At 43.7% G+C, this 13,726-nt stretch overlaps 1 protein-coding gene across 6 annotated transcripts in view; it reads right to left on the bottom strand.

Moving 5' to 3' along the window:
* Positions 1 to 13,726, bottom strand: part of DCAF1 (DDB1 and CUL4 associated factor 1) — a 114,044-nt gene that overhangs the window by 62,534 nt on the left and 37,784 nt on the right. For 4 of the 6 annotated variants that reach the window (XM_030568333.1, XM_030568335.1, XM_030568339.1 and 1 more), the window contains exons 6-10: positions 7,336 to 7,473; positions 5,753 to 6,256; positions 3,309 to 3,440; positions 3,097 to 3,198; positions 2,242 to 2,400 (exon numbers count right to left, since the gene is read on the bottom strand). In XM_030568333.1, coding sequence (XP_030424193.1) covers positions 2,242 to 2,400; positions 3,097 to 3,198; positions 3,309 to 3,440; positions 5,753 to 6,256; positions 7,336 to 7,473 — 1,035 coding nt within the window. The remainder of the gene's footprint in view (positions 1 to 2,241; positions 2,401 to 3,096; positions 3,199 to 3,308; positions 3,441 to 5,752; positions 6,257 to 7,335; positions 7,474 to 13,726) is intronic. The other 2 variants (XM_030568336.1, XM_030568338.1) reach the window with 2 other exon arrangements.

The raw sequence follows: 13,726 nt of genomic DNA, 5'->3' as shown, positions 1-13,726 counted from the left end.
ATAAGATGATATGGTGATATGGCCAGGAACCACATGTAGCCTACTGTCACTCTGAAAGTGTGGTACACCTGTGGGTCTAAATGCAGGGTACCACCAAAACCTGTCTAAAGGGGCTCAGAGATCGTAGCCACAATCAGAGTGTTAAATGAAAGATATGATCTATGGTCAAGTCTCTTAACCATACACCCTTTTGAGACCAGCGATCGAGTACCTCAATTTGGTACCTACCAGAACAGAGTATCATAGAAGCAACAAAAGCAAGGCTCCTTGCTCCAGGAGTTATACTGTGAACAGCTTCAGTTAGTGCGCAGCGACCTCTCCAGGCAACTCAGAACTAGTTACTGTATTCTGAGAGAGTTATATCCAGCCCGTCTCATTTTAAGAAGCAGCCAGTCATTGCACAGAACTACATTTGTAGCACCCATTCTATAACATACTATTCAGATGACCTCCTGAGGTCCCTTCCAACCCTGATATTCTATGATAGTCTATGAAAGCAACTTAAAAACAGACCAATGGAGGGAAGTTGTTAGCAGATTTTCATAGTCTGACAAGAGGAGACAAGGACAAACTTCCTAGTGGCAGATACAAAACAAAAATTCAGGAAAGGAAACAACTCTCCTCAGCTACTCTATTCATAGCTTCATAGATCTGAACGCCATGAGGGACCATTATCATCACCTGGGCTGACCTCCTACATAACAAAGGTGATGCTGCTGTCCATGCTTTCATAGAATCAGAGAAATGCAAGGCTGTAAGGGACACAAGAGGTCCCAAGTCCAGTCCACTGTGCTCTGGCAGAAGCAAGAAAACCCAAATCATCCCTAACAAGTGTTTGTCCAACCTGTTCTTAAAAACTTCTGTTGATGGGGATTTCACAATCTCTGTATTCCAGAGCTTAATATCATTATAGTTACAAAGTTTTCCCTAATATCTAACCTAACTCTCCCTTGCTGTAGATTAAGCTAATTAATTCTTGTCCTACCTTCAGTGGTCAGGGAGAACAGTTGATCACTGTGCTCTTTATAACAGCCTTTAATAAGTTTGAAGACTTTTAGGTCTTCCCCCTCCCCTAGTCTTCTTTTCTCAAGATTAAACATGCCCAGTTTTTTTTTAATTTTTCCTCACAGCTCTGGGTTTCTAAACCTTTGATGATTTTTATTGCTCTTCTCTGGATTCTCTCCAATTCATCTACGTCTTTGCTAAAGTGCAGTGCCTGGAACCGAACAAAGTAATCCAGCTGAGGCCTCACCAGTGGCAAGCAGAGAGGGACAATTACCTCCATTATCTTACATGCAAAACTCTTTAAAACACCTCGGAATTATATTAGCCTTTTTTTGCAACTGTATCACATTGCTGACTCGCATTCAATTTGTTATCCACTATGACCCGCAGATACTTTTCAGCTGTACTACATAGCCTACAACCATTTTGTACTCATGTATTTGACTTTTCCTTCTTAAGCATAGTATTTGGCAGTTATCTTTACTGAATTTCTTCTTGTTGATTTCAGAACAATTCTCCAAATTATCACATTTTGAATTCTAATCCCATCCTCCAAAGTGCTTGCAACCCCTCCCAGCGTGGTGTCATTAGCACATTTTATAAACTTTTGCTTCACTCTGTTATCCAAGTCATTAATTAAAATATTGACTAATACCAGACCCAGGACTAATCCCTGTGGGATCCCATTAGATACACACTCCAAGATTAACAGTGAATCACTGTTGCAGGTGCACTATACAATGAAGTGTGGGTGGCCTCATGAAGTTTCACTGCTTGTTTTGGAGCCTCCCTCTGGACCGTGCAATAGAGCAGCCACCCAAGCTTGGATTTTATGTGGAAAAGCAATACCAGTAAATCAGTAGCCATGAATTCATAGATCTGAAAGGCCAGAAGGGAGCAATATAATCATATGACCTTCTACATAACACAGATTACAAAATTAGGAAGCAATGTTGGTGAATTTTTCTGTGATTTTATGTTCTGCTATTCCCCCAGATACACCCCCTGGAAGGAGTTATACACCCTCATGCTTAAACATACTCAAACACACTCTCAGTGGTACTGTACATATTCCTTCACTTCACTCCTAATCTATACAGGCCATGGCCTCAAAACAGTAGCTGGCTCTTCAGCTCTACCATTGAAGTGGTCATTCCATTGTTTGAACCAACCATGATACAGAGCTTCTTGATACCCTGTGAATCACTACAACCCTAGTAAGGGAATGTCTCTTACCCTCTCCATGGCATCCTGGTTGTAGGATAGATAATATAAGCACATGGAGACCCCTGTAGCTGCCATGGAAGGACGAGGAATCTCTAGCAGCTTCTGCACTCCTCCATGAGCAACAAACTCCGTAGCAAACTTGTTGTGGAGCAGCAATGATGCCAAATGCTAAGAAAAGAAATCAGGTTAGTGTAGGATTCCCCATACTTCTCTCAGTGCTCGGCAACACTTGAGAAAGATCCTGCCGTGCTACTTGTATAGGAAAGTAGCAGAGAAATTTGGTTCCCTAATTCCTATTCTCCCCACCATCACAGGCAGCAGAATGTAAGATTTAACTTACATCAACACCTTTCTATTATACAGTAACTCCTCACTTAATGTTGTAGTTATGTTCCTGAAAAATGCAACTTTAAATGAAACGATGTTAAGCGAATATTAACACTCAAAGAACTTTATAAAGGCTGGAGAGAATCCTCATTTTACACACAGGGAATCTTAACCTAACAGCACTTCAGTATTTGTTCAAGGTTACACAGCCAGTTATCAGTAATGCCAGGATTAGAACCTGCAATCAAGATTTATTCACTTGCTCTCGCCACTAGAAATCACTCCCCATTTATTTCAAATGACAAATGGGAAGTGGTCTCTCCCACTTGTTGTTTGCTTTGTCCTTGCAGAGCGAGGAAGCATCTGATTCAAATTGATTCCATTTCCAATCCCAGGCCAGCCTGCACGACATACAGGTGACATCTACTGAAGGAGAAGAGCATTCACTTCAGAAACCTTTGAGCCTGCAGAGCAAATATCTGGTTCAATACACCACAATTCAACACACAACTTCTTTGCATTATGAGAGTAATTTACCTTTAGAGCTTCAAAGGTGAGCAGCACATCATTGGTCCGTTTCAGGTCAATGTAGAACATCATCAGCTCTCTTGATCCAAGTTGCATGAAGATAGGGAGCAGCTGAGAACAGTGAGAATTAAGAGACTTTCTCAATGTTTCATAGCATTTAAAAGGTCTGTTTTATTTTTTACCCTTTTCCCAAACCCCACTTTTCCCCTATTAGAGGATACCTGTGATGAGAGGTCAAAGGTACCCAGCTCCATCCATAGGAAGCAATAAAGGTTACAGACCTCTTGTAATACATCTGCTGACTGCAGCAAGGTGCATGACAGCGGCCACATGGAAATCTCAAGCCACTCCTTCTGTAAGAATATGACATGTCCATACAGGGAACACACTGGCGATAGGTTCCATTATCCATCTGTGCAAAGACAACTACCCAACAACCAAACAAAACACAGGACAGCAGGGCAACAAAGCCAAAACCCCTTCATATAAAATTATATGCACAAGTATTAACTCAATTGTATATCTTTATTATTGCTGACAGACTGCATGCCATCCAGCAAGTAGCAATATTTGGGGATTATTATGACAGTCCCATAGTTTCTTTGGTTCTCTCAGAAGCAAAGGGTGCATACGCACATATAAGGTATGCCATAAGGCAATTTTGTGTTGCTGGGTTACATCTCAAATCAAGTTAATCAAGGGAAATTTTCTAAGTAAAGGTACAGCCTCTTGACAGATCTATTTGTGTCCAGATATGCAACAAAGCGAATAGCTCAATTTTTCAGCTTTTCTGTGCTGCATGAATGGAGCTAACTTCCACAAACCAGGATTACTGAAGCAGTCACACAAGGCACTTGCTTTAACATTTCACACATACATGGCATCTTTCCTCTCAAAGCACATTACAAATGTAGGGTGTTAATCTTAATTTTACAGATAACTTGAAACATACAATTTCCCTACAATATTTGCCCCGTCTCACACAACAAATCACTAAGAGTTAAGAAAAAGAAACAGAATCCAGGAGTCTGATTCCCAGTGACTGCTCTATAACTGTTACCCAGGACTTCCACTTAGTTTCACCTTAACCATTTAGGTCTGATATTTTAAAGAACAATTAGTCTGAAGATTATAGATTCCTAAAGTGTAAATTGTGACCTATGCCACATTCAAGACACATCCTGGCACTCAGATCTTTCCCCCTAATACCATACATAGGGTTGGAAGAATTTGATTTTTTTTTGGTTTTAATTTTGATAATTATTTTTATTTTTAAGGGGTTTTTTTTTCTATTTTTAACTTTTTATTTTTACAGTTGTGGGGCATGTAGGGTTGGAGTTCATGTTAGCAGCGCTGACAGTGGGGCCGCAGGGGCTAACTGTGCAACCGAGGGGCTCAAGACACCAGGGCTGAAGGTGTGGCTGCAGTTATCCAGACCTGCTGGAGCAGAGACCCCTAGGCAGGACTGAACAGGACAATGAGCCTCCAGCTGGGGGGAGGCCATCCTACTGCTGAATAGTTCCTGCCCAGGGACAGCTCCCACACTCTTCGCTGGTGAGTGAGCAAGTGGGGCAGGGTCAGCAGAGCTGAAGAGGAATCCCTTGATGGCCACAGGACTGGTGACATTGGATCCCTGCAGATGTGGGGAAGGCTGGGGTTCTAATGGGGTACAGCAAAGACCCCTGGCCAGGGCCATGAGGATGACAGTGAGTCCCTAGCTGCATGGGTGGACATCACCCTGTTGAATGGCACCTGCCCAGGAATAAAGCCATTCAGAACTGGAGTAGCATCCTCCATGGCCAGGGACAACGAAGACTTCTCCTCGCAGTACTGGCCAGGTGTCTCTCTTCTACCAGGCCAGGACTGCAGTTTTCCCCACACCTTGCGCCTGCAGGGACCGGATGTCACTGGCTCCACTCACTCACACACCAGCTAGAAGCATGGAGGCTGCCCCAGGCTGGAACTGCTGGGGGCTCATCCATTTCCTTGCAGTCCTGGCCAGGGGTCTCCACTTCTCTGAACCAGGAGACCACAGCCTCCCTTGCACCTTATGCCTGCAGGGATCAGATGTCACTGGTCCAGCAATCCATACAGGTTGCCCTCTGCAGCTCCACTGTCACAGGAGTGAGGGAGCTAAGCAGGGACCACTGAGCTGCAAAGGATAGCCTGAATGGCCACAGGGCCAGTGACACCCAGTCTCTATGGGTGTTGCAAAGGCCGCGGTTCTGGAAGGGCAAAACAGAGATCCCCTTCACTCCCAACTCATGAGTAAGAGCAGGGGATTGTGACAGCAGGACTGCAGTGGGCACCCTCCATGCCACAGGAGCCATTCAACAGTGGGGTGATCACCCTTGCGGCCAAGGGCTCATCTTCCTCCTCCTTGCAGTCCTAGCCAGAGATCTCTACTCTGTACTACCAGGACCGCACCCCTCCCTGTATCTTGTGAGTCCCGAAATCAGGTGTCACTGGTGCTGAGGCAGCACAAGAAACCCTCTGCCTGGTGTCACCAATTGATTTGTTTTAGTCTATTTCAGTGTGTCAACAGAAATCAACTTTCACTGACAATTATTGATTAAAAGCAAATCTTGCCAAGCCTAAAACATACAAAAGTCTCATCAAAACAATTAAAACTCAGTCTGCTTCCTCCCCTCCCCTATATGCTCACCTCTTGGTATTCTCCTAAGGGGGTCAGGTACTGCAGAATTAGTCTCTGTTCTATGGCAGGAGTCAAAGGGTAAAGGGTATAGTTGGTGCCAATTACCCATGGGGACATTTCTGACCAGCTGCTGTTGGATAACTCAACGAACATCCGCTCTGGCTCTGAAGAAGAGAAGCCCAGTTTTTGTTTGGCCTTCCGGAAGCTGTCTCTTTCATGCTGTTTCCCTGATTTGCTTTTCCTTAGTCCCATGTCCTCAAGCTTTGTGGCAGAGTTCACTCGACTGCTGGTCTTGTGGCTTGACTCAAGATGAAAAGAGATGTCCATATCCCCAGCAACTTCCTCTTGTTCCCCATCTACTGCCATCTCCCCATAGTCCATATCCACAGCCTCTTCATCCAGAGGCAACAGAGGTTCCGAAGGCAGCTTCCGAGGACTGGGACGCTTGTTTTCCTGTTTCACGGTCATTTCATTACCCTGTAGCTCCCGTAGCCGTCGAAGAACCAAAGCTACCTGTCATGAAAACAAACAAGTGAGAATGTATCCACTGACTTCATGTAGTAACCAAATAGAGCATCTAGCCTGCTCCAAAGATTGGCCATTACCAGATTTGTAAGTCTTCTCACGCTTACCCTAGATCCAGGTCTTTGGCATAAGGTATCATGCATGCTGTGGTCTGCATTTGGGCAAGAAATAATCTGCCTCAAATATTTAAACCTAAAGAATTCTAATCAAGCAAAAGGGAAGGTACTTTTAGCTATAATGGCTTCCTGTATAAATAAGGCCAACAATACTCAATATCTTTATGACTGATGAAGAGATGGCCTGGGAGTTGTAATCAACAACAGAAATGCTATAGCCAGAACACATATGCTAGAAGATCCTTTGTGTCCCCTGCACGTTTCCTCTACTCCCTTAGCCTGTGGCAAGTGCACACTACCTCTGCAGTAGTAATTATATCAAACTTGACTGAAGTTCCTACAAAACTCTCAAGCCCCAATTTCACCTCAGATGTGCAAGAACGAACTTAATCCTGCTCATACACTGATGTATCGTATTCACTTGAGAGCTAATTTCACCTGTCCCGTATGGATCTAAATTTATGCCATTTATGTGTTGACAACTCACATAAGGCATCATAAAACTAAAGTGATAACAGGCTTCATATAAAAAAAAGTGATTTCACGTTAAGTTGTTTCTTTGTTGTTCAGCCTATCATTTTATAGTGTGTGTCCAGTATCTGAGCTTTGACACGTGAAAGCTATGGACTTTGAGTGGAATATTCAAATGCACTTAACAACTCCCACTGACAGTCAATGGTACTTGTGTTCTTAGCTCCCATAAGCACTTTTGAAAATGCTACCCACAGAACACAAGAAATTGGGTCACAAAATATACCATCAAAAAAAATATGTCTTCGGGGAGAAGGTGAATGAACCAAAAGGCATTTACTCCTTCAGTTTTACTATTAGAGCCACTAAAGAGTGCATAAAATACTATTTCATAAATGTCAGCAGCCTCAGGCAAACAAAAAAGGTTTTATAATTTCATGCCCCTCTCCCGAAAAGGAAAGCATCTCATGTGGACATTACCAGTTGAGAGTTCTCATCTCTGTAGTTGGCAGCAATATCTTGGTTTTCCATAGCACCTCCTAGCAACCCAGTTGCATATGTCCTCAATGGCTGATCCGCCTCTCGGGCCCACTTAAATAGATTTTCAACTATGCCTTCCTAAAGTAAAACAAAAAAGCCATTCAGACACTAAATTTTCCCGTCCTCCCTCCCATCATCAACTGTGTGGAGGCACAGTTCTCCTTACTTCCCATTATCCACGTTACACACCAACAATTTACATTACATGGTTTGGGTCAGGATTTTTATGCATGCAGAATTCACTTACATGTTCACTTGGCTTATTGCCCAGAAAGTACCAGCACTCAGTAGGTTAACACTGACTATTTGGCCTAATTCTCTTCTCAGTCACACCAGCGTAAACCTGAAGCAATTCTACTAATCTCAGAGAAGTTGCTTTGGATTTACACTAGTATAACGAAGCAGGATCTGGCCAAAAGTGCTTTGCTTCAACAAGACATTGTATTATTCTTTATGCCCAGATTGTGAACCCCCTTACTCATACAAGTAATCCCTTTGGAGCCAACAGAACTATTAATGAAAGTAATTGCTCATCAACGAAAATAAGGGATTCCTTAATCTAGCCCTAAATCCAGAATGGTTTGGTGCAATAGACACCAGTGGAAGCATACTGATCATTTCACTAAGAAAGGGAAGCTATTTTCTGTAGTAAGAATACCACCCTACTTCTGTTTGAACAGAATATCTGACAGATAAGAGCTAATTCAGACAGAATTCAAAAGTGAAAAGTAACAGTGCCAAATCCTGCTTTTCTCTTGAAACAGTATCACTGACCCCAAAGCATAACACAAAGTTTCATTAGCAGCTACTACTACGGGGCTCTGATACATAATTGGAATCCCTACCCTAGCCATTACAATACTAATAATAGAGTAATAATAACTGGGCATCTAGAAGGTCAAGTATTGCTGCAAAGAAATCAGAACCCTGAATTTACCTCTCAAGATTTGAGTAGAACAAATGTTTAAAATGCGGTCTAGTTTTTATTTTAGTGAATTACTTTATATACACATGTTGTCAATTTTAGTTCTTTCATATTTTCTTCTTCAAGAATGTTTTAAGAGCATTTAAATTAATCTTTACAATCCATGAAATGTGAAATACTTTGACCACTAGAGGGCCATATTATTCCCAGGAACAAACAAAACTATTAAATAATGGCAAAAGTAACCACCACGCAAAGAATGAAATGCTGTGTAGTTAACAAAAAAATCTGTATGACTGAAAAAAATGTTATAAAAAAATTACCAAATTTACTGAAGGGTTTCATATCTTTGAAAAAAATTCAGATAAAATATAGAACCCTACTTATGGAGAAATTATGGTATTAAAAAAAAGCCTAGTATTGACCAAAAGCACCAAGTTCTAACATTTGCTATTGTCAGGACACATACCGAAAATTTTGTGTTAAGTTCAATCATACAGAGGGAAAAATGTAGTGATTTTCCTTTCCAGGTTGTCCTGGAGTCACTACTGGGAATTAATTTTAATAGTAAATATTGATACTTATACAGCTTTTTATAAATATTAACTAGTTAACCCTCACTACCTCTGGAGGTTGGTATTGTCTTAGGGCATGTTGACACCTACCGATGCAGCTGTGCTGCTGCAGCACATCTGGCGAAGACACTCTATGCTGATAGGAGAGAGCTTTTTCATTAGCATAATAAAACCACCTCCACGAAAGGCAGAAGGTATGCCGCCGGGAGCAGCTCCTCCCGCAGACCTAACACTGTGCTTACGAGCACTTTTTGTTGCTTAGGGTGGTGGTTTATTCACACCCCTGAGGGACATAATTATGCTGAAATAGGCTGTCACGTAGACATAGTGTCAGTTTTACAGAATGGGTAGATAACTGCAACTGACTTGCTGTCTCTCAACCCTTTTTGTTTTCCACAGATTAACAGATTTGAAGGCCAGAAGGGGACCATTGTGATCATCTAGTCCAGGAGTGGCCAAACTGGGGCTTGCAAGCCACATGAGGTTCTTTAACAGTTAAAGTGCAGATCGCTAAGCCCTCCATCCATCCCACATTCTCCACTTAACCAGACTGGAAGGGGAAGAGGGGAGTTTGAGCTTCTGCCCTGCAGCAGGATAGTGGGACTAAGGGCTTTTGCCCAGCAGGGAAGGGGGTCTAGAGGCTTCGGTCCCAAGGGAAGTGCTTGCTGGGGCTTGGGGCTTCAGCCCCGCTCTTGCGGTGCACCCAGTTCTCGAACTTCTGAAGATTAATTCCCAGAACAGATCTTTTAGTAACATCTTGATTTTAAAATGGTAAGTGATGGATAAAATCCACCACAATCTTTGGTAAATTGTTCCAATGGTTAATTATTCTCACTGGTATAAATTTACACCTCTACCTCGATATAACGCTGTCCTTGGGAGCCAAAAAAATCTTACCGCGTTATAGGTGAAACCGTGTTATATTGAACTTGCTTTGATCCACCAGAGTGTGCAGCCCTCCCTGCCCCCTGGAGAACTGCTTTACCGTGTTATATCCAAATTCGTGTTATACTGGGTGGCATTATATCGAGGTAGCGGTATATACTATATCCAGCCTGAATTTGTCCAGCTTCAACTTCTAACCATTGGATCACGTTATACCTTTCTCTGGTAGACTGAAGAGCACATTATTAAATATTTTTTCGCCATGCAGATACTTGCAAACTGTAATTAAGTCACCGCCTAGCTTTCTCTTTGTTAAACTAAACAGACTGAGCTCTGAGTCTACCACTATAAGGCATGTTTCTAATCATTTAATCATTTTTGCGGCTCTTCTCTGAATCCTCTATAATTTAGCTACATCCTCCTTGAATTGTGGGCACAGAACTGGACACAAGGTTCCAGCAGTGGTCACACCAGTGCCAAACGCAAAGGTCAAATAATCACTCTACTTCTACTTGAGATTCCACTGGTTTCAGAGTAGCAGCCATGTTAGTCTGTATCCGCAAAAAGAACAGGAGTACTTGTGGCACCTTAGAGACTAACAAATTTATTTGAGCATAACCTTTCGTGGGCTACAGCCCACTACATCGGACACATAGAATGGAACATATAGTGAGGAGATATATATACATACAGAGAACATGAAAAGGTGGGAATTGCCCAACCAACTCTAAGAGACTAATTAATTAAGATGAACTGCTGTCAGCAGGAGAAAAAAAAACTTTTGTAGTGATAATCAAGATAGCCCATTTAAGACAGTTTGACAAGAAGCTGTGAGGATATTTAACATGGGGGAAATAGATTCAATGTGTGTAATGGCTCAGCCATTCCAAGTCTCTATTTAAGCCTCCTCAGCAATGTGACACAGCATTTAAATGGTGTGGTGGTAGCAGCAAAATTTCCATTTTAAAAGAGGTGAAAAAGCCCTAAAAAAATTGTCTTGTAGATTAGAGTAACATTTTTGTATGTTGACTGTAGTTTATACACTGCTGTAAGAGCAAAACTTTCAGGATTCCCTGCAGAAGCAAATTCAGAGAGTAAATCATTCTCAGAACACACTCTCAAGGCAGGTCTACACTACAGCTGCTAGAGCACCATAGCATAGACACTTCCTACATGGACAGAAGGTTGGGTTTTTTTTCCCCTTTGTCATGGAGTTAATCCATCTCTCCAAGAGCCAATAGCTAGATCGACGAAAGAATTCTTCTGCCAACCTAGCCATGTCTACCCCGGGGGGTTGGGAGGTAGGGCAACCTAACTACAGTGGCTCAGGACACTACATTTTTCACAGCCCTAAGCAAGATAGCTAGGGCGACATAATTTTTAAGTGTAGACAAGGCCTCAATAAGCTGTATAGGGCAGGACTCAAACTCTCAGTACATGGGTGCCACTCAAGTTCAATGGCCAAAGCATGGCACCTTGAGAAAACCACTAAGGCCAGGTCTACACTACAGACATATATCAATCTAACAATGTCGCTCAATGGTGTGAAAAATCCACACCATTAAGAGACAGTCATACCAACCTAACCCTGTGTGCAGACCGAGCTATGGCAACGGGAGAACTTCTCTCAGGGAGATGGTTTGGCTACACCAACTCAGGAAGCTCTCTCATTGGCGCAGGAGAGTCTTCATTTAAGCACTACAGAAGCAAAGCTGCATCACTGCAGCTGCTCCAATGCAGTGTTTTAAGTGTAGACCTGCCCTTAGACCTGGTCTACACTATAAAATTTACAGGCATAGGCCAGGTCTACACTAAAAAATTTAAGTACACCCACCTTCATCACTCAGGTATATGAAAATCCACACTCACAAGCAACGTAATTAAGCTGACCTAATCCCCGATGCAGATAGTGCTAGGTCTATAGAAGAATTCTTCCACTGACCTAGCTTCTGCCTCTCAGGGAGGTGGATTGACTACGACGACAGACGATCTCCTCCTGTCACTGTAGTGAGTGGCTATACTGAAGTGCTTCAGCAGCACAGATACAGCACTGCAGCTATGCTGCTGTAGCTGTTTAACTGTAGACAGAGACATACACCGCTACCTCAATATAACATCACCCGATATAACACGAATTCGGATATAAAGTGGTAAAGTAGTGCTCGGGGGCGGGGGGGGGCTGCGCACTCCGGTGGATCAAAGCAAGTTCGATATAACACGGTTTCACTTATAACGCGGTAAGATTTTTTGGCTCCCAAGGACAGCGTTATATCGAGATAGAGGTGTAGTTGTGTCAGCTGAGGAAGAAGGGGAGATCACACCCCTAACTGACATAGCTATCCCAGCAAAGCCCTAGTAAAGTTGCAATTATAACAACAAAAGAGTCCTTATTCCTTTCAGGCAACTGGTTTAAACTTAACTTTTTCACTGGCATATAAACTCTCTCTCCAGTGACAGAGGGGTGAGGGGGTTCCTGGCATAGCTCTACTGGTACATCTATACCGACAGATCCTTTTAAGTGTAGATAAGGCTTTACTCCAACGTCAAGCTGCCTACAACATTCTTGCTTGCAACAGATCCTCAGTCTTGTAGCATGTGTGGGCAGAACTTTCTCTGACTTATCAAATTGGCCCAAGTTCCACTGTAGATCCAAATTTTATCCTAAAGAACTTTTTAAATGTTGCTTCTCAAAAAGGGCAGACACTAGTTGGGTTCAAGTCTAAACGAGTAATATCGGTTTGAGGAGGATGAGTCATAGTTTTAGCCCCAAGTGTGTGCAAAAATATGTTACAAGACCCATAAAATATTGGTGTCACTCAAATTTATTTAAGGGGCTTTGTGTCAGAAGCCAGTTGCTTAAACAGTCTCAAATACAGATAACAAGGGTGTGATGCTGTGTATAAGAAAGATGACCATTTTACTCCTGAGAGCATTCTGCACCAAAAAATTAAAAATTCTGCACACAATATTTTAAAATTCTGCAAGTTTTATTTGTCTATAAATAAATGCAGAGGCTCCAGCATGGCAGCGTACGAAGGTTGGAGATCACCCTGCAGCCTTCCCACCCCCCATCCCAGGGACACGGACTCAGTGGTAAGGCTGCACTTGTCTCTGACACAGCACAAGGCCTGGCCTGCCCCAAAAACACTCTGGGGCCCTGCCCCTCTGCACCAGGTGTGAGGCAGGCAGGATTCAAGTGTGGGCTGGCGTGGGTTGAGAGGATTCTGTGTGGGACAATCTGGCAAGAGCTTCCAGGTGTGAAAGTGTTGGGGCTCAGCGGAGAGGTCTGAGGGTCTCAGCAGGGGGATCTGGGGGCTGGGGAAGTGGGGTTTGGTGGGGGCTGGGTGCAGCTAATAGAGGGTCAGTGGTGTGGGGGTCTAGATGTGGGGGTGGTGCAGGGGGTTTGTCAGAGTGGGGATTTGAGTGCAGGAAGCTCAGTGGGGGGTGGTCTGGGTGCAGGGGTGGTGTTCCGGAGGCAGGAGGTCTGGGTGCAGGGAGCTCCAGATGCAGAAGTTGAGGTTCAATGGGGTGGGGTTCAGGTATGGAGGGCTAGGGGGGTTCTGAGTGTATGTGGTGAGGCTTGGCAGGGGTAGGTATGGGAGGCCCAGATGCATGGGGGTTGGGTGGATGGAGGAGCAACTCCCTGTACAGTGCCCCTGCCCCCTGCAGCTGAGAAGCGATGGGGGCAGGAAGCAGGGGAGGATGCTGAGCTTTCTGCAGCTGGAGGAGGTTTCTGGAGGTGGGTCTGACACAGCCCCAGTCTCTCCTTGCAGGGGAAGAGGAAGTCCCATCCTCTCCTGCCTCTAGCCCAGCCAGGATTAACAGCTGATCCGGGCTCAGGGTAGGAGCCACTGGCTTGGATGTCCCCAGCCCTACGGTGATTTACCTCCCCGCTGGCTGATCTGGGTGCCTGAAACAATGTACCTGCACAGCTAGGGAATGGTGT

Source organism: Gopherus evgoodei, chromosome 7, assembly GCF_007399415.2.
Source record: "Gopherus evgoodei ecotype Sinaloan lineage chromosome 7, rGopEvg1_v1.p, whole genome shotgun sequence".
Taxonomy (NCBI): Eukaryota; Metazoa; Chordata; order Testudines; family Testudinidae; genus Gopherus; species Gopherus evgoodei.
Note: the sequence above shows the minus strand (reverse complement) of the source record. Positions and strands in the feature narration are given on the sequence as shown.